General features: G+C 50.2%; 3 protein-coding genes across 16 annotated transcripts; 1 reads left to right on the top strand and 2 right to left on the bottom strand.

Annotated features, from left to right (window-relative positions):
* Positions 1 to 764: 764 nt before the first annotated feature.
* Positions 765 to 6,560, bottom strand: C12H2orf81 (chromosome 12 C2orf81 homolog). Its single transcript, XM_021729142.3, has 4 exons — positions 5,884 to 6,560; positions 2,646 to 2,885; positions 2,339 to 2,560; positions 765 to 2,214 (listed from the first exon to the last, which is right to left on the bottom strand). Exons 1-4 carry the CDS (start codon positions 5,899 to 5,901, stop codon positions 838 to 840), a joined length of 1,857 nt encoding a protein of 618 aa, XP_021584817.1. The 5' UTR covers positions 5,902 to 6,560; the 3' UTR covers positions 765 to 837.
* On the top strand, positions 6,014 to 9,960 carry Wdr54 (WD repeat domain 54). Of its 3 annotated transcripts, none has more exons than XM_078028976.1 (10): positions 6,014 to 6,154; positions 6,480 to 6,761; positions 6,931 to 6,993; positions 7,360 to 7,426; positions 7,503 to 7,576; positions 7,820 to 7,990; positions 8,854 to 8,954; positions 9,054 to 9,216; positions 9,384 to 9,458; positions 9,535 to 9,960. In XM_078028976.1, the coding sequence occupies exons 2-10, from the start codon at positions 6,540 to 6,542 to the stop codon at positions 9,664 to 9,666; spliced, it is 1,068 nt and encodes a 355-aa protein (XP_077885102.1). In that variant the 5' UTR covers positions 6,014 to 6,154; positions 6,480 to 6,539; the 3' UTR covers positions 9,667 to 9,960. The 3 variants fall into 3 exon arrangements, with proteins under 3 accessions (XP_077885102.1, XP_077885101.1, XP_013215812.2); XM_078028975.1 differs by having other exon boundaries at positions 6,030 to 6,154; positions 6,539 to 6,761; XM_013360358.4 differs by having other exon boundaries at positions 6,030 to 6,154; positions 6,539 to 6,761; positions 7,523 to 7,576; positions 7,863 to 7,990; positions 9,535 to 9,722.
* Positions 9,961 to 10,061: 101 nt separating this feature from the next.
* Rtkn (rhotekin) lies at positions 10,062 to 25,309 on the bottom strand. 12 transcript variants are annotated; one of them, XM_040271578.2, is made up of 13 exons: positions 23,509 to 23,645; positions 22,713 to 22,996; positions 16,334 to 16,533; positions 14,549 to 14,610; positions 14,399 to 14,452; positions 14,180 to 14,297; positions 13,785 to 13,994; positions 13,051 to 13,145; positions 12,853 to 12,959; positions 12,501 to 12,629; positions 11,575 to 11,743; positions 11,333 to 11,437; positions 10,062 to 10,745 (listed from the first exon to the last, which is right to left on the bottom strand). In XM_040271578.2, the coding sequence occupies exons 2-13, from the start codon at positions 22,782 to 22,784 to the stop codon at positions 10,417 to 10,419; spliced, it is 1,650 nt and encodes a 549-aa protein (XP_040127512.1). In that variant the 5' UTR covers positions 22,785 to 22,996; positions 23,509 to 23,645; the 3' UTR covers positions 10,062 to 10,416. The 12 variants fall into 12 exon arrangements, with proteins under 12 accessions (XP_040127512.1, XP_040127511.1, XP_077885089.1 ...); XM_040271577.2 differs by having other exon boundaries at positions 22,713 to 23,130; positions 23,509 to 23,641; XM_078028963.1 differs by lacking the exon at positions 23,509 to 23,645 and adding an exon at positions 20,057 to 20,140 and having other exon boundaries at positions 22,713 to 23,500.
* Positions 25,310 to 25,345: the final 36 nt, after the last annotated feature.

Genomic DNA, 25,345 nt, shown 5'->3' with positions numbered 1-25,345 from the left:
GAGACTAGAAAGCATTGGAATAAGGGGAAAGGCAAGGGTGTTAAGAGTGGAGAATGATTCCCTCCCTTGTCCTGGGATTATTGAGGACTGAGTTCTAGTGATGTGACAGGGTGGGAGAAGTGCTCACCACTGTTGAGCCCAGTCATTATTGCTGTCTGCCCAGTCACTTTTGTGTAACAGGCCTGAGACTCCTGCCAGAGCTGCCCATATTGAGCAAGCAGGTGAACCAGAAACATAAGAAAAATCCAGGGCTTCAGCCCAGGGTGCTGAGTGAAGCTCACAGCAACATAGCAGAGACTGCCACTTGGCCACTGGGAAGTGCTTGATGGGGGAGGCTAGAACACATTGCATCGTGGGGACTAGCGATGAGGCAGGTGTGGAGTTTATGGCAAATCTCTACACAAAAGTAAAACTTGGATTTGCAGTCTAAGATGAACTGATTAAGCTCCAAGAACCAGGGGTGCAAATCAAGTTCCTCTTATCTTTAGTTATTTTGTGCTTAGGCAGGACCATTCCCTTCTATGCCTAATAAAACAGAAATTTCTCCTCTCTGAACTAGAGCCCTTTTTGCAGGCTTTATATACACTCCTTTGCAGAATGCCTCTGCTGGGGAACAGCCTAGTCCCTAAAGCAGGGTCTCCTAAGGATGGTGATGGGGCTATCCCCTGGAGCCCTTGTTCGATCTTCTTTTAGGCCTGCAGGACAACTGCTCCCCCTGGCGTTCAGTGAGAGAATGGACACCCTTGGAAGTAACATCAAACCAATTCCTAGAGCAATTCAGGTGTTTTATTTCTGACAGGCAGGCACAGGGTAAGTGAAATTCCCACTGCCAAAGGTTCAAGAACCGGAATGGGGCATGGGCTTTGAGGGGAGCAGCCACACTTTGGGAGCTGCACTCTTTGTTAGCTGTTCTGCTGTCACATGAGGTTTGGACACACCTTTCTGGATGGGGCGCTGCTCAACTGCAGGAGAGGTGCCTCCTTCTTTGACTTCCTCTTGGGACACAGCAGAGTTAAGCAGCACCTGGGTGCTACGGTTCCACATGCTCACACCAGGAGTCAACTTCACTGCTTCTGGCACCAACACTGGCTTCCAGAATACCTGGGATGTAGCCTCAAGGACCTGAGGCATTGTTTGGGGCCATCCAGAAGCCTGGCCTTCCTTTTCAGCAAGCCCCAGGCCCTGTGGGGGCACACGGGTGCGGCCAGCCCACAGGTTGCCCAGCAGGTCAGCCTCCCTCTCCCAGCCACTGGGCCACTTGGCTCTGGGCCACACACTGGGGCTGGACCTGTGAGCAGCTTCAACAACTGCCGGGTGTGTGTCAAGGAAATGAATCCCAGGGCTTGGGAAAGGTAGCTTTGACCCAAAGGATAGTGATGGTGGGCCTAAGTTTAAAGTGGGTAATTGGAGTCTGGGTTCTGGGCCCACAACACGGAAAGGAACGTCAGATTGTAAAGGGAAGAATGCAGCCAGAGATGCAGGGACATGGGGGCCAGGGGCTTGGAGTCCAACCTGGGCTTGGATCTTTCCCCGCTGGCGCTTACGGTAGGCTTCCAAGGGGTGAACCTTGGAGTCTGGAACCAAGACCTCAGCCAAGGGGCGCACCCAGTGGCGGGGAAGCCGCGCAGGGTCCAAGCGCACTTCGGCTGCCTTGCGATCCACCCTGGACTGAAGCGTGCCACGACGCTGTGAATCCAAGTACACAGACTGCTGCGACTGGGAGGACACTGATGCACTGAGAGCACTGGTGTCGCCTTTGGAGGAGAAGGGTACTAACACGCCTGAGGCATTGGGGGACATCGCCTGGGTCTTGCGCTTCAACTGGTCCCCAGCGGCGTCTGGTTGGGAAATGCAAGAGTAGAAGTCCTCCAGCGACAGGGGGGACCTGAGGTGAGGTGGGCTCTGGCTCCCCACAGAGGCCCGGGGAAGGGCTACCTGGGACAGCTCTAGGAAAGGACGAGGACTCTCTGCAAGTTCCACTTCCAATGACGGTTGTACACTCCCATTCAAGAACCCAACCAAGGAAGAGTGGCTTCTTGCCCCACGATCAGGTTCCTCCAGAGTATCCCCGAGCTCTGCCTCCTGAAACAGCTCCGGATTGGGCTGGGGACCCAAGGTGACACTCAGAGAATGCTCTCGAGATTCCGTCAGTTCTTGGGAGGCTCTTCCCGGCCACGATCTTCTTAAAGGGATCCGGTCCAGGTTCTCCAGGTCCTGGGGAAATGCACCGGGATGGTGAGAGGTCAGAAAGGGAGAGAAGAATTAAGGACAGGAGTCCTGAAAAGCCCCTAAGTAGATCAAAGACGCAGCGGGACGCTGGCCTAGGAAGGAGGCTTACTTCAACTTGGCAGTTCTCCTCCAGAACCTCCGAGGCAGGTGTGTGCAGCACGGGTACAGAGCCCTGAGCCCAAGCATCGGTCGTGCACGCCAGGGGCTCTTCATCCTCGCCCCATGTGGGGTCCTCAGCCACTGCTGATTCTCCCTCGTCCCGAGCCAGGAAGCGCCACTCAGTGATCTGCAGCATGGCTTCCCGGGCCTGACTGATGGTAAATGGAATGCACTGCGAAAGTGAGGAAGCATCTCAGTCCCGCAAGGAATGGTGGGTCGGGAGAAATTGAGTCTGGAAGACCAGGATCCAGACCCACCTGCTGGGTCAGGTAGACTTGGAAGGCGGAATCCATGACTCGAGCCAGCAGATCCGCCAGGATGTCCCCCACTACGTCCTCGCCCTCCTCGATAGCGGTTAACGCGATCCATTCGGCCTCGTTAAGCCGCCCAGGCACGATCTCCACCTGCGGCACCGTCACCGTGGGCGGTCGCGCCTTCTCAGCCTTGGATCGGGTCATCCCTCGGTCTCGGGCCTGCCTCTCCTGTCTTTCCTGCCTCTGTGGGAATGAAACGGCACTCAAGGCAGGTAACAGAGAAGTGCGACTGAAGGAAGCTTACCGAAATTATTTAGTAGAAAGGGAAGGGGACAGTTTACTAAGAGACTATCATGTTGCTAATTGCTTTCATTTTCATAAGTCCACTAAAGTTGTTTTACAGACAAAGAAACTGAAGCTTGGCAGAAGTTAGCCATAATTCGCTTGGAAGCACAGAGTTTTAGATGAAGCTTACATAAAGCTCTAACCCCATGGTCCTTGCTAATTGCAGGAGTGCAAAGTGTCCAAAGTCATTGAGAGTTCAAAGAACTTGAGAAGAATTACTGGTGGAATTACTGGTGCTATTTTGTCTCTTCTATATTGTTAACTACTATTTTTATCCCTATTTTATGTAATTTGCCTAGGATCACACAACTAGAAAATAGTCAGAATTCCTGTCAGTTTGTCTAATTTCAGAACCTGATTTTATCCTACCTCTCAAATTAAAAATATTTGAAACACATACAAAAAGGATATATATCTCCAAATACATTAAAAACTCATATAAAAGGAAAAAGCCATTTAAGATACCAAAGATAAAACAACATTTCATAAAAGAGAAACTGTAGATGATTTAATACATATTATGAAAAGATGTCTAATCCTCAAATTTATCAAAAGATGTACATTTAATTTATATTCTCACTTTTAGGTCATCTTAAGAGAAATTATTTTTGGCCTGGCACAGTGGAGCATGTCTGTAATCCCAGTGGTTTGGGAGGCAGAGGCAGGAGGATCGCAAGTTCAAAGCCAACCTCAGCAATTTATCAAGGTATTAAGCAACTCAGTGACACCTGGTCTCTAATAAAATACAAAATAGGGCTAGGGATGTAGCTCAGTGGTCTAGTGCCCCTGAGTTCAATCCCTGGTACCAAAACAGAAAAGAAAAGAAATTATTTTTAAGGCCAGGTGTAGTGATGCATCTCTGGAATCCCAGAAACTCAGGAGGCTGATAACTCAGAAGGCTGAGGTAGGAGAATCTCCAGTTTGAGGTCAGCTTCAGCAACTTAGAGAGATCCTGTCTCAAAAAAAAAAAAAAGAAAAGAAAAGAAAAGAAAGAAAGAAAGAAAAGAAAAAAAAGTGGTAGGGAGGTAGCTCAGGGTCCAATCCCCAGTACTGCAAAAAATTATTTCAACATAAGAATACTCATGCTAGCAAAGTACATAATGTGACACCATGCTGATGGGACTATTAAGTGGAAAAATATTTTTGGAAAGCCATGCAAGAACATTAAACAAGAACATTAAAAATATTTTTAAGACAAGTGTGATGCCAGATGCTTGTACTAGTGATTACTCTGAAGGCTAAGGCAGGAGGATCACTTGAGCCCAGTAGTTCAGGCCAGCCTGGACAACATAGCAAGACACCATCTCAAAGAAAGAAGGAGGAGTCTGTCACCATGGCATATGTCTATAATCCCAGTGACTGGTGAGGCTGAGGCGGGGAATAGCAAATTTGAGGCCAGTCTCGGCAACTTAGTGAGGCTCTCAACAACTTAGTGAGATCTTGTCTTAAAATAAAAAATAAAAAGGGCTGGGAACTGTTCAGTGGTTAAGCACCTCTAGATTCAATTCCTGGTACAAAAGAGAGAGAAAGAGAGAGAGAGAGAGAGAGAGAGAGAGAGAGAGAGAGAGAGAGAGAGAGAGAGAGAGAAATGTTTTTATTCCTTTGACCCTGACAGTTCAATTCTATAAAATCTTTCAAAAGGCATATTCTGAAATAAAGATTAAAATATATTTTCTGATATATATTCTCTGTGATGCTATACACTAGAATACTGAAACATATCCAAGAAAAAAAAGGTGATTAATTATGCTGTATCTGTATAATAGAATGTTAGGCAATGATTAAAAAATAATTTTTAGGAAGAATTCCCAATGGCATAAGAAAATGCTCATGATATAATGTTAAGTAAAAGAAACAAGATACAAAGTTGCTTGTCAATTACATCAGATATATAGACCAATATTTATTAAGGAAAAATAAAACATCAAAACAATTACAGAAAGTATGTTTATTTTCTGTTTTTCTCTATTTTATAAGTTCTCTACAATGAGTTTGTATCCTTTTGTAATTAATGTACTTAAAAAGAAGACTAGTCCTCAAAACTCACTTTACAGACATGGTAACTTACTCTCTTAGGAGACTTCTCACTTCCCTACAACAGTCTCTCTGAACCTGGTTCCTTCCAAAATTGACTTCCAAAATCGATCTTCCCAAACTTTTATCTACTCCCCCCCCTACCTTCTAGACTCATACTTGATATTCCCTAAAATTCATTCTCCCTCAAATCTGATGTTTCCTAAACCTCACACCGAACCCCAAATCCCTTACAACTCCTTTCACCTTTTCACCAGCAAGAACAGGAAGCATTAGGATAACATTTGGTTCCTTAGACCTCTCCCAGTCTTTCATCTGACTGACCCCTGCTATGGTGCCTAGACCTGGCCTGATTTGGGGGGTGGAGGGTGAGAGATAGGATACTTGTGCACAAAGGCTCTTCGGATATGTTTTCTTTATTTTAAAATTTCTTGGCTTTGGAACAATTTGACTTTCAAGTGCAGTCTCATAGTTGTTTAATCCATTTGTTCCTTCTGAAATTCTCAAAATAGAGGATTTATCCATCAACACCTCCCCCCAGCTGCCTGACCAATTCTGGTTTATCCATTACAATGGCAAGCTCAGTGAAAGAAATTTATTATATGTGTTAGCTGTTTCCATATTCACTTTTTATTCTCGAGCCCCAAATCATTCACCGACTCTTTCCTGAGGGTTCCTTGAGAGGTCCCACCGTGACAAAGCGCGAGAGGGCAAAGCGCAAATGAGTGCAGATGTAGGCTTTCTGCCCAAGTACGGATATGGCTTCCTCGGTCATCTTGAACGCCCAGGCCGCGCAGAATGGCCCACTCTTTCCGACACCGACCTTACTGGCCGACGCAGCCCCCCTTGAGCTGAAGCTCACCGAGCCATCATGCGCCATTGCCGCGGCGATCGCTCCAACCCGGGTGTCCCGGTAGATTCCTTGACGCGCCTCTGCTGCGGACGCTGCCGCCGCCTAACGGTCGCCTCGGAGACCACGGAGCGCGTTGGGTTGCTCGCCCCGCCCACAGTTTCCCCGGCAACCGCGCCGCGCTCAGCACGTTCCGACTGTTCGCTCCGCCCAATAGCCTGCGTGGGTGCGTCGTCTCTATGGTGGCGGCGGATTCGGAGAGACCGAAGGATCCAGCAGTCAGGCAAGGAGATGTGGGGCTGCGGGTGTGATCTAAGACCCTGAAAGGATGCTATTATAGGGAACCAAGTCCAGAGAGGAAGGGCCGGGGATCTCATCCCGCCCTTTTGGCTTGGGCTTCTGGGGCCACCAGCTCCTGTGTCATCATCATTCCTCCTCTGGGATTCCCTATCGTCCTGTGACTCAGCCCTGGGACTCCCCTCTTCTGGTGTAGGAGACCTTCCTCCCGCCGTGAGACCCTTCCCTATCATGTTCCCTGGGCACTTCATCACATCACCCAGTCTCAGGGGTCTCCCTCAGTGCCTCATGATTGCTCCTCCCACCCCCAGGAATCTCTACTGTGATCTTTTCCCTTTGCGCCCTGGGATTGGGGTGTTTCTTCCCCCAGGATGTTCCGCCGGGAGCGCTCCGTCCCCCTTCGAGGCTCAGCCGCCGCCCTGTGTAACAACCTCAGCGTGCTGCAGCTGCCCGCCCGCAACCTCATGCATTTTGCTGTGGTCCACGGACCAAGCGCCCAGCTTCTCAGCGCTGCCCCTGAGGGTGTACCATTGGCCCAGCGCCAGCTTCACGCCAAAGAGGGCGCTGGAGTGAGCCCCCCACTTATCACTCAGGTGAGGCACAGAATTGGGTGAGGTGTTGGTGAACTCAGACCTACCCCCACCCCCATCCTTTTCAAACCTCAAGAAATAGGCCTTCCCCTCATTCTCTGAATTTCCACTCTTCTGATGCCTCATATCCCCTACTCTGATTTTCTCCTTATTCTGATCCACCTACCTCCAGGTCCACTGGTGTGTCCTCCCCTTCCGAGTACTGCTGGTACTCACCTCACATCGAGGGATACAGGTAAGAAGACTCCCACCAGTCACCTCCCCTCCTTTAGACCTCCCTTAGACCTTTCTGCACTTTCCTGCAGTCTCTTCCAACTTTTTACATTTGTAGCCTGCTCTTCCTCTATTTCTCATCTTCCATTTTCTCTAGTTCCCAAGTGCCTCCTTGACATCACCATCGGCCTCTTTACTACCTGTATGACCTTAGGCCTACCCTAGTTATTCTCCTCTGAAAAAAATAGGGAGAAAAAAATAGTGTCTGTCTCCCAGAATGGTTTTAAGGATTAAATGGACTAAAGTTAACATGGATATGTGAAGAACTCTGTACAAGACTCAGCAAAGATCAGCTGGACCATGGCCTATCCTTGCCCCTCTGTTCCAGATGTATGAGTCTGATGGTTCCATCATGGTCTACTGGCATGCACTGGATTCTGGAGATACCTCTTCAGGTACCTGCAGGACAAAGTGGGGTGGGTAGGCATAAGAAGTGTTTACCAAGGCTGGGGAAGGTGCTATTTCTGATAGTTTTCCTTTTTCACACTCAGTACAGGCTGTGTTTGCTCGAGGAATTGCTGCCAGTGGCCACTTCATCTGTGTGGGTGAGGGGGCCAGGGGCAGGGAGGGCATTAGGGAAATGGAGATAGGGGTGTGGGTTTCAGCCAGGAGAATGTTGAGGGACTGAGGAAATTATGAAGGGTTAGAGAGGAGGGTGGAAGAGAAAGGGATAGAAAGGATGGGGTAGGATGAAGGCAGTGAGTAGAGGAGCCAGGTTGTTGGAATAATGGGTTTGTTACTAAGGTAGAGTATGGAAAGAATGCTGAGTGTGGTGATTAAAAACCTAGGAGGGTCAAGAAGTCATCCAGGGGGTGCTGGTTCTGGCTGCAGGAACATGGACAGGACGGGTGCTGGTGTTTGACATCCCAGCAAAGGGTCCCAACATTGTACTGAGTGAGGAGTTGGCTGGACACCAGACAGCAGTCACAGATATTGCAACGGAGCCTGCCCAGGGACAGGTGAGTAGACTTCTCTTATCCATCTTGGTGAGCCTAGGAACCTTACCCACCCTGGGAGGCAATAGACCTGGGTTTGAGTCTTGGTTCTACCATGAAGCAGCTGGATGGCTTTGGGCAAATCTGTTCCTTCCTAGATTTCAACAACTTCAGCTTCAGTGATAAAACTAGAGGTACTTTAGATGGCATTTTATAGTTCATTAAGCCCTTTGATACTGGTATGGATTGAGGAATTGGAAAAAAATGGTTTCTATGATGCTGTCCAGCTCTAATACACACAGCTTCCTTCTGTGGACTTGAGCAAGTCCTACCTATTTAGGCCCAACTCCAGAGGCCCCCTCTCCAGGAGCATATTTCAGCTCCCACTAATCTCTTTTAGCTAAACCCTGAATTGGCCCTGCCCTCAAAGACAACTCTTATCTCCCCAACTGAATTGCAAACCTCTTGAGAATAGGGTGTGTATTTTCTGATTTGTATTGTCCATGGCACCTTGTCCAAGGCTGTCTGGTGTTGGAGATCAAGAGGCCCAGAGTCACTCATGATTCATTGTAAGACCTCCAAAAAGTCATGACACTGTCACTTCAGTTTCATCATCCATTCAACAAGGACAGTTACTTATTTCCTTCTAATACAAATGCCAGGGTGGAGATGTGGTACTTTTAATCCTATAAGAAAATGCAAGGGAAGCAGTCTGCTTGAGGAAATCCTGAAGAGGATTTCTAGTGGGTCCACTCAATGAGGGGTCCACATCTTGCCCTTTCCTTGGAGAGGCAAAGATGCAAATATGGCCTTCCTTCCCCTCCTGCCCTGTACTCAGGACCATAGCAGGGAAGAAAGGGAAGAGCTGATCCCACCTTTCCCCTCAGGATAGCGTGGCTGACATGGTGACAGCTGATGATTCAGGCTTGTTGTGTGTCTGGCGATCAGGGTCTGAATTCACATTACTGACCCGCATTCCAGGATTCGGGTAGGTGAGGCAAAAGGGAGCTGTGGCCTTCCTGATGTATTTCAGGGTGGGGAGTGGGAGTGAGTCTGGAGAAACCAAAGTTAAATGTCACCCTTGCAGGATACCATGCCCCTCCGTGCAGCTATGGCAGGGGATCATAGCAGCAGGCTATGGGAACGGCCAAATTCGTCTATATGAGGCCACTACAGGAACTCTACATGTCCAAATCAATGCCCACGCACGGGCCATCTGTGCCCTGGACCTCGCTCCTGAGATGGGCAAGGTCAGTCTACTCCTACCTGCCTAAACTCTTTCTCCTCTGAGCACCTAGGCTTGGTCTGTACTCAGGGACCCCCTTCCCCAGGGTGCCTGAGCAGGTGTTCCAGTCTGCAACCATTCTGTCAGGAAATTCTGATTTTTCACTTTCTCCATTTTTTTTTTTTAATATAGCTACTCTCTGCATCTGAGGACACCTTTGTACACATCTGGAAGCTACGAAGAAGCCCAGAGAGTGGCTACATTGAGGTGTGTGTCATGGGAAGGGTGGAATGGCGGCCCAAGCACAGGGCAATAGGCCCTGATCAACCCTCTTCACCCCCAGGTGGAACACTGTCATGGTGAGTGTGTATCTGACATCCAAGTGTGTGGTGCTCGATTCTGTGATCCCTCAGGCAGCTCCTTTGCTGTGACTGGCTATGACCTCGCTGAGATCCTGAGATACAGCAGTGTGTGAGAGAAGAGCAGACTTCCCTTCTCCCTATGGTATTTATAAAGTGTCCCCTCCACCTAGCCCTTGTCTGATCACTCAGTATCACAGTCATACTTTGCAACGGTGACATAAGCTCCAGGGAGGAGGGAATGTATAGGTCCAGACCACGCAGAGTCAACCTGTCCTCAAGTACCAAGTGAAACCAGGTGCAGTTTTAGGCCTGTAATTCTAGTAACTCAGGAGGCTGAGGCAAGAAGTTCAAGACCAGCCTCAGCTACCTAGCAAGACCCTGTCTCAAAATAAAAAGTAAAAAAAGGGCTGGGATTGTGGCTCACTGGTAGAGTGCACCTGGGTTCAGGCCCCAGTACCAAAAACAAGCAAACAAAAAAAAAAAAAAAAAGAAAAAACCATGTGAAGACTGCTGTTAAATAATTTTAATGGTTGATGTAGAAGTGACAGTGGAAGTGCATTCCTCCCAGGGCTCTTCAGGGCCATCCTCAAAGCTGATTAGTGCAGGGAGGTAGGGCAAGGTGTTCCAGTTTTCTCCCAGGAAGGGTTTAGGGGGTCCCAGCCAGGGCTGGGAGCGAACCCCTTAGTACCATGACAACCACACCTAAGAGGGGCTTCTGTTCCCCCTCCCCCGCCTACCCCCAATCCAGTAGAGGAAGAGGAGGCCATGCTGGCCAACTTGCTACACACAGTGCTGTCCTCAGAGCCCAACTGCATGTGGGTCTTTATTTATTCTGGCCAGGTCCTGTTGCCAGCACCTTTCTCTCACACTGGTGACTGGAGCCAAGTACGGAGTGGGCCTTTGCTGCAGAGGCCTCTAGATCGTGGGGATCGCTGTGGCGGGAGCGGGGCAACCAAGCGAGAAGCCCCAGGGGAATGGTCTGGGGGAACAGCATCCAGGGAAAAGGTTCGGGGTCGCCCCCAGGGAAGGGGGTGTGTCCAAGCTGGGGACACTGAAGCAGGTGAGCAGGGGCTATGCAGGGCAGGCTGGTCTGTAAACATTGCTAGCCAGGGTGGGGGTGTCTCCAGCCTTGTGCCCTCCCGCTGGGCCAGGATGTCTGTCACTGCTGCGATGTCATCTATCGGCTCAATAGCTGTGGCACCAGGAAGGGGTTGAGGGGAGGGGACTTGTCAGAGCGCAGGCCCCAGATCTACCCAACCCTGACCATCACCTGTCACTGTAATAGGAAGAAAGCAAAGCCTGGATCTCAGCCGAGATTGCATTGTCCTGTAGAAGCAGCCCCTCACCTGGGCCCCCTGGGGCCACAGGCTCCGATAAGACTGTAGGATACAGGATGCATGGTGGTGGGAAGACAGGATAGCAGAAGTGCGTGGAGGAACCAAGAAAGAGGAGAAAAATAAAAACAATGCCAGGCAGGTGAGGGGTCAGAGAAGGAGACAGGAATCCGCATGCAAAAAGGGAAACAGAAAAGAAGAAATTAGGAAAGAAATCCATGAAGTGAATCTGGTTCTTTGGGGTTTTGTTTTGAACTTTGGTGGAGGTGGTTCTAAGAAGAATTGGAGAGGAGAAAGAAGTACAGCGGGACTGGGTGGAACATGGATCCCCAGAGATCTGCTTTAGCCCAAAGTGTACTCTTTCTGTCTCCATGATCTGGGCTTCCTTGAGGCCCCCAGCCCCACTTCCCATCAGGTTCCCCAGGAGGACTTTCCTCTCACTCACCCATTTCATGGTATAAGGACCCCTGCTTGGCCAGTGCTTGGGGTGGCTTGCGGGGAGCAGGAGTTTCAATTTTCATGATTTCATCACAGCACTGCTTCCACTGGCCTGCAGGAAGAGCACTGAGTGGAAGAGAGGGCCAGGTTGCCCTCTCTCCACGACATTCCCTTCCATCCACTCCATCTGGTAAAAATAAGAAACCTCAGGCCCTCCCAAAGGTTCAACCCAGCTGCCTTCTCTCTTACTCATGTCAAAGAATAGCTGCCACAGAGCCTCCTTCCAACTCTGCAAGGCTTCCCGGCTCTCAGTCTGAAGGGTGTGCGTCACCTCGTCATCCCCATACTGGTTGCTGATGCTGAGGGTGAAGGGCCGTCCTGGGGCCTGGTCCAGCTCTCCTGCCCTGACTCGAGTATCCTGCAGGAGAAAGAAGAGAGCTGCTTCCACCTCCACCGTGGCTGTAGAACACAGCAGTGACACCAGGTGGCCTAGAAGGAATGCTTGTGGGATTTTTGCTGAACCCTCATTTGCCTCCTGACCAGAGTGGGAAGGAATGGTAAGAAAGGACTAGGAATGACCTGGTCAGTGCTGAGTCAAGGAAGAAGAGTAAGGTGGAAAGAATCTGAGCAAAGCAGGAAAGGCACCAAGGTGGGCAAGAGTGCTAAGGCCCAGGGTCCCTCAAAACTTTCAGAATGTAGGCAGAGGGTTGGGGATGTAGCTTAATGGTAGAGCACTTTGCCCAGCATGCACAAGACTCTGGATTTTATCCCTAGCACTGCAAAAACACAAAGGAAAGGCAACAAAAGGGTTAGAGAGCAGCAAAGAACAATTGGACCTAGGTAGGGAGAGATAAGGAATAAGTGGTAGATACTAATTAGAATCTCAGGTGTGTGAGGGAAAAGAACGAAAGCCCTAAACTGGCAGTGGAACTCTCTCTGGGACTTAATAGGGATGAGGATGGTGAATGGAGAGGACAGCTTTTCCAGTGATGCTATCTGTGGTTGGGGAGAAAATGGTCCCCTTAGCATCCCTGGCTCTGAAGCAGGATGTGGTGCTATTAGGAGCAAGAGGCCAACCTCCCTTGTTTCTGAGATCTGTGGCTACCCTCCTGGGGCCTGAAGGAGAGGTGCCTGGGCCCAGGCACCTAGTGGCCTCACCACCAGGGACCCATCACCTTGTTGATCACAATAGTAAATAGTGGCTCTTCCCCAGTGTCTGCGTCTTCAGGTCGCCGGTAACAGAAGAGGTTTGTGCCTTTCAGGATACCATGCACTTGTGTCCCATTCCGTAGCTCCCCTGCTTGCTGCATAAAGGACTTAATGTTTCCTGGGGGAGTCACACCCCCAGCACTCTTCTTCCCAGTCCCCCACTGACAACCAGCCCACTTTGCCCCACCTCCTGTCTGTTACTCCCTTCATCTTGCCATATCCCCTTCCTTCACCCAAATCTTCATTTGCCAGTAGGCCTGTTATTCCCAAGTGCTCCAGGTCTCTTCTGCTTCCTCCCACTCCTCAGGGCCCTCTCACCTGCACCCTGAGGGTACCACTTGCAGTGGGCTGAGTCATGCAGAGAGGCTGAGCTGCCAGGCGGCAACACACGCTACCATAAAGGGGCAGCCAAGCAGGGTTCTCTTCTAAGGGAGGAGGAAGTGCAGGGTGAGGTGGGAATGAGAAGGGGACTATCCCACAGCCCCTCTTGCCAGTGTCCCCAACACACACACATACCGTGACTGGCAAGGGTGAGATCGTGTGTGCGGAACCCATCTTGCACTGCTGCCAAGGTGAGCGTGGTGTGAGCCAAGAGGTGGTAACGAGGACCCCTGGAGGAGAGAGGAGTGGGCAACAGCTTAGTAAAGCGTGTGCTCAACAGCAGGAGCAGGACTGAGCAGTCCTGTCCTGTTGTTTGGCTACCCGATAGAATCCTAGCTTCCCTCCCTGCCAGGGGTTAGGAATGAACATTCACTGACCTCTTGCTAAGTAGCAGGACCTACTCTTTAGGTATGTTATCCCATTGTATTTGCTTGACAGCCTGTGAGGTTGGTGGCATTCTTCAATCAATAGATAAGACAGCATTAGGCTTAGAATTTGAGAAACTCGCCCTAATTTATGGCTCCTCAGAGTCATAAATTCTACAAGGTACTTCCAGGTGTGTGTAGGTCACACCACAAAGCCCAGGCTGCCTTGCTACAACCAAGGAGCTGTTTATCCACATCTAGAAGATGTTTTTGCAGCTGCTAAAAAGTCAAGACCCCAGAACCTAACTCTCCCTGCTTCCTGTGGCCTTGTGGACTGGTTTAGACCAGAATGCCTCCCAGCTGTGTGGCCACTGCTTATTCATGTCCATCTGCACATCCTGGTGGCAGTGCAAGGTAGGTCCTGAATTCTTAAGGTTCAAAGATGACCCGTGGGCTGGACACAGCAACTGAGGGCAGCAGGGGAAAGTGGGTATGGGGCCTTACCCCACAGCTGGGGTGGGGAGCAAGATGGGACTGCTTCCGGAGCCCCCAGCACTGTCCATCGATGCCCGGATACGCCTCCCTGAGGAACGGCCCAGAGAGCTGCTAAGTTTGGTAGCAAGTCTCTTGGGGGCACCAGCCAGGGCCCCTTCTTCTTCCAGACAGGCTCCATACAGCTCTAGCCGAAGTTCAAAGTCTGGCCCTGCCTCAGTGCTACAGAAGGAAGAGGAGGGTGGTCGCATTGTGTTCTGTGGGAAGACAGAACTAGGTGGGGACTAGAGAGCACATACAGGACAGCTCCACAGGGAAGGCCAGGTGCCCATCTCCCGCCTCCTCCCCTACGTCAGAGATTAAAGCAGAGTGGAGAAGGGAAGGAGCCATGGGAGTGAGGTACTCACAAGAGTACATTGTTCTGAAAGGAGATGTCCGTGAGGGTTCTATCCACCAGGATCATCTCTGTGTCCTGAATTTCTTCCCCTAGCTGCAACAGCAGGAACACAGCCCAGCGGTGCAGATCTGGGGATAAAGGGCAAAACTGGTTAAAAAAGAAAAGTGCCCCACAGGAGCCTCTAATCTCCTGGACTATCCCCAGAATTTGTCCAGGGTATAAAACTCACCACCCTTGTTCTTGAAATATTCTGTGTCCTTCCACATGAGTGGGATCCGGAGGTCTAGGGGACAGAGAGATAAGAATAGGTGTTGAGATGGGGCGGTGATCCTATGGCCAGGCAAGGGGTGCCAGCATCTGGGGCAGCTGTACTTCTTACCAGAGATGCAGACCCTGCCACGGCAGGGGGAGCGCTCACTGGGTGGCCCGGTGTCAGAAGGCCTGTTGGTAGATCACAATGTCCTGGCCTGGTCTTTATACACTCTTTCCCCTTTCTCTGATTCCCAAAGGTTTTAGGAGATCCTGGTCCCAGGGGCCTAGTCCCCAGGGCCCAGGCTGATATGGCCAGCTGAGAACTGTGAAGGACAGTTACTTACTGCACTCAGAGTTTTACTTGGTTTGGGGACACTGTGGCCATTTCAGCCATATTAACTCATACGTGCAGTGTACAAGCTAAGGATTCCTCCTCCTCCAAATACCCTCTTGGACCATGACTCCAGACTCCTGCCATGGACCAATGGGACTGTGAGAAGACTGGTACCTACAGGGATTTTTCTCCATTAGACCCTGGGTAAGAGAAGTTTGCAGGCTTTTCTAACGATAGGGATCCTTTCCAGCATCTCATCATTTTTTTTGATGTAAGAGGGCACTAGATCAGTTGAAATCTAATTTGACCAGTGTTTGATGAAATATTAGAAACCAAGTAGGAAATATTTGTGTTCCATTCACCAGAGAAACCTCCACCACCCCTCCCCAAGCTTTGATGGCCCTTTATCCCCCTCCCAGATACACTGCTCCTTCCCAATGACCCAAGTTCCTCAATCCCCCACTATAAGGCCTCACACATGCAGCATCCTCCCCTCCCCCATCATCACTGGGATTCAGTGAGTGTGTGTTTCTCTCCTAAAGTGACGTCAATTTGTCTACACTTACTTATAATAGCACTAAATATAATTTTTTACTTAGGATCTTCATTCAGCTAAATGATGTGACACTGATGGTGATTAACTGCCAGGGACTTGGATGTACCTCACATTACACTTTGGACTATGTGGTGACTTGGGCAGGGCAGCCTGGATAGCCTCCTCCCAGAAGGCAGGGCACTCTGAGTCCCCTGGCCTACTTGCCCATCCTGTAGCTGTGAGGGGCAGCTGTGGAGTGAGTTAATACCTTCTGTTGGCTTCATGGGTGAGCTCATGGCAACCTCCCTTTGTGAGTGTCCTCATGGCTATGATAGGCATGATGCCAGTGAGGGGCTGAGACCATCTCCCCACTCTTCCCAGGTGAGGCAAGCAGGCCACTTTGCCAGAAGCCAATTCTCCAAATGACCAATATACCAAAATGACCAAATCTCAAAAATTATCAACTTGCCAAACATTTTCCCTAACCATAGCATCACCTGAGCCATTTCATTTATATCTGTCAAATCAGTAGCATCTAGTATCAGTGTAGTTTGTGCCCTTTGAGAATGCACATTCTAATTTATGTAAATGGGTAGGCTTTCATTTAAGTGATTTTTTTTTATTTGCTTTCCTAATTCCTGCCTCTAGTGGTGAAGCCCAGGTACAACAAATTTGTGGTAAATTGGCCATTAAACAAATTGGCTACTTAGTGAACTGACTTTAAGAAAATTAGTTTTCCAGAAGCCAGCCAGTCAGACTTATCAGATCACAGGCAGGGCTTAGCACATTAGTGCTTTTGCATTGCTTGCCCAATTCCTCAGATTGTCCACTTCCACCAGACACATCAGCTTTCTGATTCTAGCCCTACTACTCTGGGCAATACATGGCAGTGGTAAAATCCCAAGGTGTGTTCTTGGCCCCTGTCAGGCCTTCATGAGGAGGTCATCTGCAGAGCTGTCCATACTACATACATGCACAGGCTGAAAAACCACCACCCTTATAGCCACCTGCTCCCAGGGAGGCCTCAGCTCTCCCTTGCTCACCGCCTGCCAGTCTTCCCCAGCACCTGGGCCTCCTTTCGCCGCTGCAGTTCTCCCATGTAGCTGAGGATGCGGCTGTTACACACCAGCAGGCTCTTGGTGGCCTCCAGAGCCTGCTCTCGCTGGGAGCAGGCTGCCAGTAGCTTGCAGGCCCCTTCCCTCATCCGGATCTCATGGTCTAGCTTCCTCTGCAACTCTGTGTCCTAGTCAGGGTCAGGGGAAAGGTGAAAAGGAAATGTCAGTCAGGGAGCAGGCTGAAACATCCCCTTGTCCCCAAGAGAGCTGTGGCCCAGGAAAAACTATCAAGAAACTAATTTTTTAAAGAATATAATAGCAAGCAATGGATCTTAGCCTCAGGTGCCCAAGAAGAACTAGAAAAGCTTTGTAAAAATACAGATGATTGGGGTGCAGTGGAATACACATAATCCTAACAACTTGGGAAGCTGAGGAGAATGATCTCAAGTTTGAGGCTTGTGTAGGCAACTTAGCAAGACCCTGTCTCAAAATAAAAACAAAAAGGGTTGGGGATATAACTCAGTAGTAGAGTGCCCCTGGGTCCAATCCCCATACCACAAAAACAAAACAACAGATGTTCTCATGCTTTGATGGGTGGGAGTATAGATCCCTTCTGCTTCTTTTGAATGCAATTTGGAAAAATCTATGAAATCTACCAATCCATGCATCTTTTGATCTAACCAACATCTATTCCTTTACCCTACAGATACAGTTACACATATAATACTAGGCAAGCCATATGTACAAAAAATATTCATTTAGCATTGTTTTATTTATTTAATTGGTTGATTGTGGCACTTTACCCCAATCCCCCTGTCTTTAAAAAAAAAAAAAAAAACAGTCTTGCTAAGTTGCTGAGGCTGGCTTCAAACTTGTAGTACTCCTGCCTCAGTCTCCTGAATCATGGGATTGTCGGTGTGAGCTATCATGCCAGCTTCAGCATTGTTTCAAATGTCAAAATTGGAGGCCCTTCAATACAGCATTGGTTTGATAAGTTATGGCACATCTATACCATGTGATATTGCAGACATTAAAGAATAAGTAGACATATGTGTACAGATACAAAATAATCTCCAGAAAATATATTGTGAGAAGAGAAACCAGGACAATATTATACTACCATTTGTGCATGGTATATATACATATTTATATATACATTGATATGCATATTTAAACATAAAATATTAGCCAGGAATGGAAAGAGACATGGCATCATTAGGGAAGAGGCATTCCACCCATGCTGCAGAGAACCCCATACACATGTCAAATTAGAGCACCCAACACCATCTGGCCCTGAGCTTGGGAGGTAAGGTCAGCAGCAAGGAATGGGAATGGGGGTATGGGTGTTCCAGGAGTGAAGGGCTGTGCCTAAGGGCCAGAGGGGAGGTGCTGGGAGAGGAACCAGGATTTCCAGGAACATTCCCTCCAAAAGTAGTGCTTCTGGTACTTAATAGGCACTAGACAATTTATTCAGCCTCTCTAAACCATGGTAAAATGAGGATTAAAATAGTTCCTACATCCTAGGGTTGAGGATTCAGTGGGAAAGGACATAAAGCACTTAGCACAATGCCCAGCACACAGTACATGTAGATGGCAAGGATGCTTGTTTTAACAGTGATGCTACTTTGGCAGCAGTGGTATTCACCCAATGAATACTGGGGCCTCCCTGTGCTGACCAAGGCTCAACACATAAAACCCAGTTGAGAGATGAGAGATTCAGACATTAAATGGCTGTTCCATAAATGCCATGTCATAACATAACACAAGGAAACAGACTTCATTTGCTTCTGGCTTAAGGTAATCAGAAAGGCTCCAGAGAGGAGATAGAAGACTAACCCGGTCATAGTATGTAAGGTTTCAATACACAAGTGGAGGCACCCGGTTGGAAAAGGGGAATGGATGTGCCTTCCCCAAACCTGTCTTCTCCCTCATACCAGCTCTCTTCTGCACCTTGTGCCCTTGCTTCTGGTTCCAGTCTTCAAGCATCCAAGACCCCCCTAAATTCCTTCTTGCAAATGCCTTGTCCACTCTGCCTGCAAATTCCTCCTTTATATTTTCTGAACCACTGTACTAGGCCAGACTTTCATCACTTCACCCTAGCACCATCTATTTGTTTCCTTTCCAAAATAGGCTGACCCAGTTCCAAAGCCCTCCCAGACTACATAACACTTCCTAGCCTAGCTGTATCCGTCTTCACCAGGGTCCTATCTCTGCTAAGTGTCACTGCTTGCCATCCCCTACCCCACTCCACCCAGCTTCAGTCACAAATTCCCCAAATGGGTAAAAGCAGAGGGGGAGGGGGACGCAGTGATGTTGTCCAGCCCTCTCCTGGCTAGTCCCGGCACTCACGGATCCTTCCCTAGCCCTGTCCATTGCATGTGCAGCGTGGGCCGCGGGGTCAGGGAGCAGCACCAGCTCTGGGAGCCCGCAGGGCGGAGGGATGCAAGGAATCCGTGGGGCCCGGGCTCCGGCGCAGCTGAGCTCTTGCCTGCTGCGCTTGGGGCGCCGGTGACATCAGCTCCCAATTGCCGCGAGAGCCGCTGTGGGGCGCCAGGCACAGGCCATCCTTCCAGGAACCTGGCGGGTCTAGGTCTGGGCATTGCAACCTCGGACACCCTGCTGCAACGGAACCTCAAGGTTACCCTTATTGCTCCAGAAAGGCCTCTAGGCCCTTTGGGAGGCCCCTCCCAGGGTTGTGTAGCCTTTTCCTGGGGGAAGTGTAGCGGGTGTTTAATATAAAGTGGGGAAACTGGGTCCTAGAGAGTTCCCTAGGCCCTGCATGGATAAACAGTGCTGGGGACCTAGACATCTCCCCTATATGTCCAACCACCCTCCAGCCCCAAATCACTCTCCCAGGGCTGCAGCCAAGAGTGCCTTTGAAAACTGGCTCCCAGGTTTTTTGGGTAGAGCATCCTTGTACTGTGCCCCCATCTCCCCATGCCAGGTTTTTGGGTAGAGCATCCTTATACTGTGCTCCATCCCCACCCACACACACTCTGTCCCCAAGTAGGCAGTATTTTCCCCACACTCTCCTGGGAAAGAGCCCAGGGTTGAGTGTCAGTATGGACCTGGGTCAGCTCCCAGGGGGCTGAAGGAGGATGAGTCACCAGCAGAAGCCCCAGTACACATTAGGCCTTCTGTGAACATCCCTTCCCACCCCTCCAGCTGTCTTCTGCCCCTGACTTCCTGCTCTGCTTCTCACCACCTTTTGTTCCTTTCAAAATCCCCACCAGGGCCTCCAGTTCAAATACTGGTTGAGGGACTTGACAAGCTGTGAGCATTTAATATCTGGAATCTCCATTATTATTTTTTATTATTTATTTGCTGTACCAGGGATTGAACTCAGGGGAAATGTACCACTGAGCTACCCCTACAACCCCTTTTATTTTTAACTTTTATTTTTTGGGGCACCAGGGATTGAACTCAGAGGCATTTGACCCCTGAGCCATATCCCCAACCCTATTTTGTAATTTATTTAAAGACAGGGTCTCACTGAGTTGCTTAGCACCTGGCTTTTCCTGAGGCTGGCTTTGAACTCATGATCCTCCTGCCTCAGCTTTCCATGTCACTAGGATTATAGGAATGGGTCTGTGTTCATAGACTGGGGAGAGTGTTCCACCTCCTCCACAATTATTTGAGGATTAAATGGGAAAGTCTAACTGCTAGCTCAGCCTAGAATATATTTAAAAATAAGCTTTCTCTCATGCTCACCTCTCCTTTACTTGCAGCTTAAGCCACCTCCTCCAGAAAGCCTTCTTGGACTTAGTCTTCCAGGACTATCTTTCTTGCCATTCCCTGAAATATCAATGGGTGTTGTTTCTGTCTTTTGGGAACCCACTTAACTTGGTGGAGAAAGAAAATAGCAAGCTCAGTTTATGGCTCAAGGAGAGTTGACCAAAGTGAAAATTAAGCCCTTCCTGTGTCCCATGTCTCCCAAAGAGAAAAATGACAAGGTTGTGGGAAGGGGTGCATGACAACTCTGTTCAATAAAACTTGTGATGCTGGAAATGTTCAATAGCCATCTAGCACTTGAAATGTGGCTAGAACAACTGAGAAACTAAATATTTTATTTTATGTTAATTAACCAAAATTAAGATTGAAATATCCATCTATATGTTGTAGTATGAACAATGCAGAGGACTAAGAATGGCAAAAAGCTTTTATTTTTTATCAGAACTGGATATTGTACTCAGGGGCTCTACCACCAAGCCCTTTTTATTTTTATTTAATTTTTTAAATTCTTATTTTTGGTACTAGGGAATGATCCAGGGGCACTTTACCACAGAGCTACATCCCCAGTCTTTTTTATTTTGATTTTGAGATAGGGTCTCACTCAGTTGCAGAGGCTGGTCTCAAACTTGTGATCCTCCTGCATCAGCCTCCCTGGTTGCTGAGATTTCAGGTGTGTGTTACTACACCCAGCTGACAAAAAGATTTTATCTCACTTGCCAACACAGGACCAATTAGGTAATGTTAGAATCCCAAAGGGTTCATTTGGCACCTTTCCTCAAAACAAAGAAAGGTGACTCTCTCCAGGCAAACAAATTAAAGTGTCTCCTCCTGATCAGCTGAAACCAGACCAGGAATTCTGCCTCTGGCTGGCACGTGTGAAAGACAGTCTGCACAATTTATGCCAAGTCTGTACTAAAGAAGATTCTGCAGTCACGACTAGAATCATTAGTAAAGAGTGCCATGATTGACTAGAAATGTCCACTGTGATCCAGGGAGTATGGACGCAGGCTGACTAGCAGCGTACATGCAATAAGTTGACATTCTTGATGGAGACTCTATACTCCTGCCTCTAATCTTCCTCAGCAGCAACTCCTTGCCTGGTCCAGGCAGTCACTTCCACAACTTTCTCCACCTGCCCTATCTCAGAGAAAGGCCACCATACCCAGTTGCTTAGCCACACACCTGGGAATCATTCTTGGCATTCTGTCTTACTCCTCTTATACAATCATCAGCAAGCTCTGTTAGATCTACCACCTCCTTCCTCCTTTTTCTACCATGAGCACATTAATCTACACCAGCAGGCTCATCCCCCTCTGACAGCAATGTGAACATCCACTTGGTAGTCTTTTGCCACCTCTCTTTTCAACCCTCCTCACCAGACCTCCCCCCACCCACCACCACCCAGTTTATTATCTACAACAGCGATTCACAGCAGATGAGGCTGGCTATGGTGGTGCATGCCTGCAATTAATCCCAGCAACTGAGGTTAGGGTTAGGCTGAGGCAGGAGTATCCCAAGTTCGAGGCCAGTTTGGGCAACTTAGCAAGACCCTGTCTCAAAATAAAAAAATAGAGCACTCTTGGGTTCACTTCCCAGTATGGGGGATGGTGAGATGAGTTGTTCCTCTGCTTTAAATCCTTCCATAGACCAACATCATACCAAGAGTACAATCTAAGTGCCTTGTCATAGCCCTCAAGTCTTGAATGATCTAGCTCTTTCCCATTAGCTTCACTTCAACTACTATATTCCAGCCACAATGAATTGCTTTCTTTCCTACAAACTTATTACCCTCATCCTTGTCTAAGAGCCTTTGCCCTTGCTATACCCTCTGGAAAAACCTTCCTCCAATCTTCACCTCTTCAAATCCTCCCACACCTCCACACTTAATGCTACCTCCCCCATCTGATTTTGATTGCGCTCCCTTGTCTTCAGCATATTGTCACTATGATATTATCTGTGTGTTTGCATGATTATTATCTGTTCTTCCACTAGAATGGACCTTTCCTGTCTTGTTTGTCCTTGGTCTAGAAAGGAGCTTGACATACTGTATATGTTTAATAAATGTGTTTAAGAATGAATAAATAGGACTGGGGTTGTGGCTCAGTGGTGGAGCACTCGCCTAGCACATGCGGGGCCCTGGGTTGGATCCTCAGCACCACATAAAAATAAATTAAAGATATTGGTCCATCTAAAACTAAAAAATAAAATATTTTTAAAAAAGAATGAATAAATATCTCTCTACCATCTCCAGGGCCAGCAGAATCTTTATCCTGGCCCAATATCTCTATTTTCTTCTCAACTGAGCTACATCTTTTCTGCAAACCGCTCTCAGTTGAACCCTCCCCATTCCATACATGAAAGGCCTTGCCCCCCATAACTGCCACCTACACCAATCCACAGAGCTTCCAAAAATAGGTGTGAAGACCCCCACTATCAACAGGATGTTCTGTCAGCAGAAGTGGGTCTGGGCCCACACACTGCACCCAACAAAAGGCAAAAAGAATCACTTGTCCCTCTCCCCACTTAAAAAGCAGGCCATGCCCTCCCCCACTCAGCCCCAGCAGGAATGAGCAAGACCCCAGAGGGTCTGGGATGCAAACAGAGGAAATATGTTCTTCAGGAGTAGGGGCATTACCTCCAGGCTGAGTGCCATCTGCCGAATGTAGAGCATATTCAGGTCCTCCAGGATGTGCAATCTGTCCTGCATCTCTGTGCCCCCCTGAGCCTTTCCCTTGTCAGCCCCTCGGTGGGGGGTGGGGCAGGTAGGCACCAGTCCCACAGTCCTCCCACTGCTCCCTGGTCTTGAGAAAGGTGGCCAGCTCTTGGACAGAGGGCAGAAGCTTCCCCTGTCCTTCTGCACTGTTAGACCCCCTCTGGCTGCAGTGACAAATTTTCCTCACCTACTCCTGTTTCAAAACCCTGGTGGGAGCCAGGAAGGGGAGGAAAGGAAAGTGAGGTGAGGATTAGCAGGGTCCTGGGAGTGGAAGCCAGCTGCAGAGTGGGCTCTGGGCACAGAGTGTCCAGTCTTGCTTTGGTGGCAGCTGTTCACCCAGCTGTGGAAGAAAAAGGCCCTTTCATTCCCATTATGGCCCCTCCCCAGCCCCCGCCCACATCCCTGGCCTGGTGGACAGAGAATCTATGTGTGGAGAGGGCAATGAGGGGCAGGCACAGCTGGAAGGGGGGTAGGGAGGGGACGCCTCCTGCAGGTTCCACAGAGTCCTAGGGTTTGTCAGGAGGTTGGAGCTCTCACAGAGGGCTTCTGACTTAGTTTGACAAAGTTAGGAGAAACAGCAAGCAAAGTGGGTACTTGAGGGGAGATGAACCAAGGGACTGGGACAAAGCGGTGAGTCGGTAATGCGGCCCAGATCCCAGGGCCACCCTTTCCAACTCGGGCCCCCATCCAGCCCGCCCCACCCTGGGCTCACAATTACCTCGCTTTTCCAGCAGAAGGGAGGAAAGAAAGGGAGAAAAGCAGGGGTGTGCCTGTCTGCTGCTGCCCCCGCTCCCCTCTGCGGGCCCCTTCCCTTCCAGACAGGAAACCAGCCCCGAGTCCCAGCCAGCTGCAGTGCTGTCCCCCCCCCCTCCACCCCTGGCCCACGGAGTCACACTCTCCTGGGCGGCCAGCCTGGCCCTGTGGCTCCGCCCCGGCTGCTCGGCGCTGGCCCCTGAAGGCCGGGCGAACCCAGGGGCGGCCGGCTCACAGGCCCCTCCTCCTGGTCCCCGGCCTCGCCCCTTACTCCCCCACGCTGGCTCCACGCGGGTTCCTTAAGCAGAGTTGCTGCTGGGGCGGAGGGGGGGGGGGCGACAAAAGCCCTCTCCCCCATCCCACTAGCTTCTGACTCCGAGAAGGCCTGGGACACCGGGACACCGGTGTGAAAGGGCCTTTGTTCTGGGCAGCCTGGACGGAAAGGGCAGAAGCCAGGCCTGGAATCCCAGTCGGGAGGGAGAGGGGGCCCGGAGGAAGGCCCACCTCACTTAACCCTTTCCAGGCCCGGGAGGGAAAGACAGCTTGGAACTGGTCTCTCCTTGGGTGAGTGAGGTTGACCTTGAGGACAAAAGTGTCTTGGAGTTGGCTGCGCGCCCTCTCAGTCCTGGCTCAGCCTCACTCCTCCAGCCCCTCCCCAGGTTCTTTGGGGCAATTGCAGGTGGCACGCAGAAGCCCGCAATGTTTAGACCAGTGGCCCTGGGGTAGGTAGACACTCTCAACCTAGAGGCAGATCTACTCTTAGGCCCCAGGAAAGAAGGCGGAAAGTTGGGTGTGGCAAATAATCCCAAAGAGTTAAAAAAGACACCTCCCCACAAGCTCTCTAGCAGGGCCACATAGGAGCCGTTTGGGGAGGACTCCAGCTAAGCCGCAGACCTGAACTGATGACAGAGGCTGGCCCAGAGGGTTGAGACGGGGTTTGGGATAGGGCTGGCGATCGGGGGAACACCGACAGCCAAAAGAACGAGAGTTTGGGGTCCACCTGGCTGCCCACCGCCCTTGGCCCAGAGATGCCAGGCACATCTTGGGAATCGAGCCTGGGGTCCTTCTAACTGAGGTCAATCGAAGTTTTTCCAGGCAAAGGCAGATTGTCCCAAACCAGGCCAGGGAATGAGTAGGGCAGTATGGATCCGACCCATCACTGCGCAGATGGTCCGCATCTTACTTTGTAAGTCCGCAGTTCCCGCCAGCTTGGACCCGGACCGCGGCGTCTCCGCCCCTCCGCATGCACGGGCGAGGGCGGGAGGCAGAGGCGCCCAGGGCTGCGTGCTGGTGCCCGGGAAGGGCAAGGAAGGGACTCTGTCTCTCACCTCGGGCTGGTCGCTGAAGAGGCTAAGTCGGAAGCGGCCGCGTTTGAACTCCATCTCCAGGGCGGAGCCCCTGGCCACTGTGACCCGGCTCCGGTGATTTCGGGTAAACATGCTGGTAGCTCCGCGCCTTTGCCTGCCCAGGGTGCTCCCTGCGCTCTCCCGCTCTCGTCTGCTTCTGTCCCTCGATGCCCGCGCGCCGGTCAGACCGGGAATCTCCAGCTGCCTGGTTCCCAAACCCCGCCCCGGAGACGACACCTGGGCCGGGCTGGGCGCGGCACCCTACTCTCCCACCCCCGCCAAAGGCTTGGCCCGTCGGGCCAGTACGGGTGCCAGGCGAGCCTGGCCAGACAACCCCACAAACAAGGACACCCTACACTTCACGAGCACCGCGTGGGCGCATCCTCCCTTCCGGCCCGGGTCTCAGGCGCCTCACCTGGCAATGGGAGGACCCAAAGAAGCCCCGCCCCCATCCGC

This window comes from Ictidomys tridecemlineatus, chromosome 12, assembly GCF_052094955.1.
Source record: "Ictidomys tridecemlineatus isolate mIctTri1 chromosome 12, mIctTri1.hap1, whole genome shotgun sequence".
NCBI classification, from domain to species: domain Eukaryota; kingdom Metazoa; phylum Chordata; class Mammalia; order Rodentia; family Sciuridae; genus Ictidomys; species Ictidomys tridecemlineatus.
The sequence above is the reverse complement of the archived record's forward strand: the minus strand, read 5'-3'. Positions and strand labels throughout refer to the sequence as shown.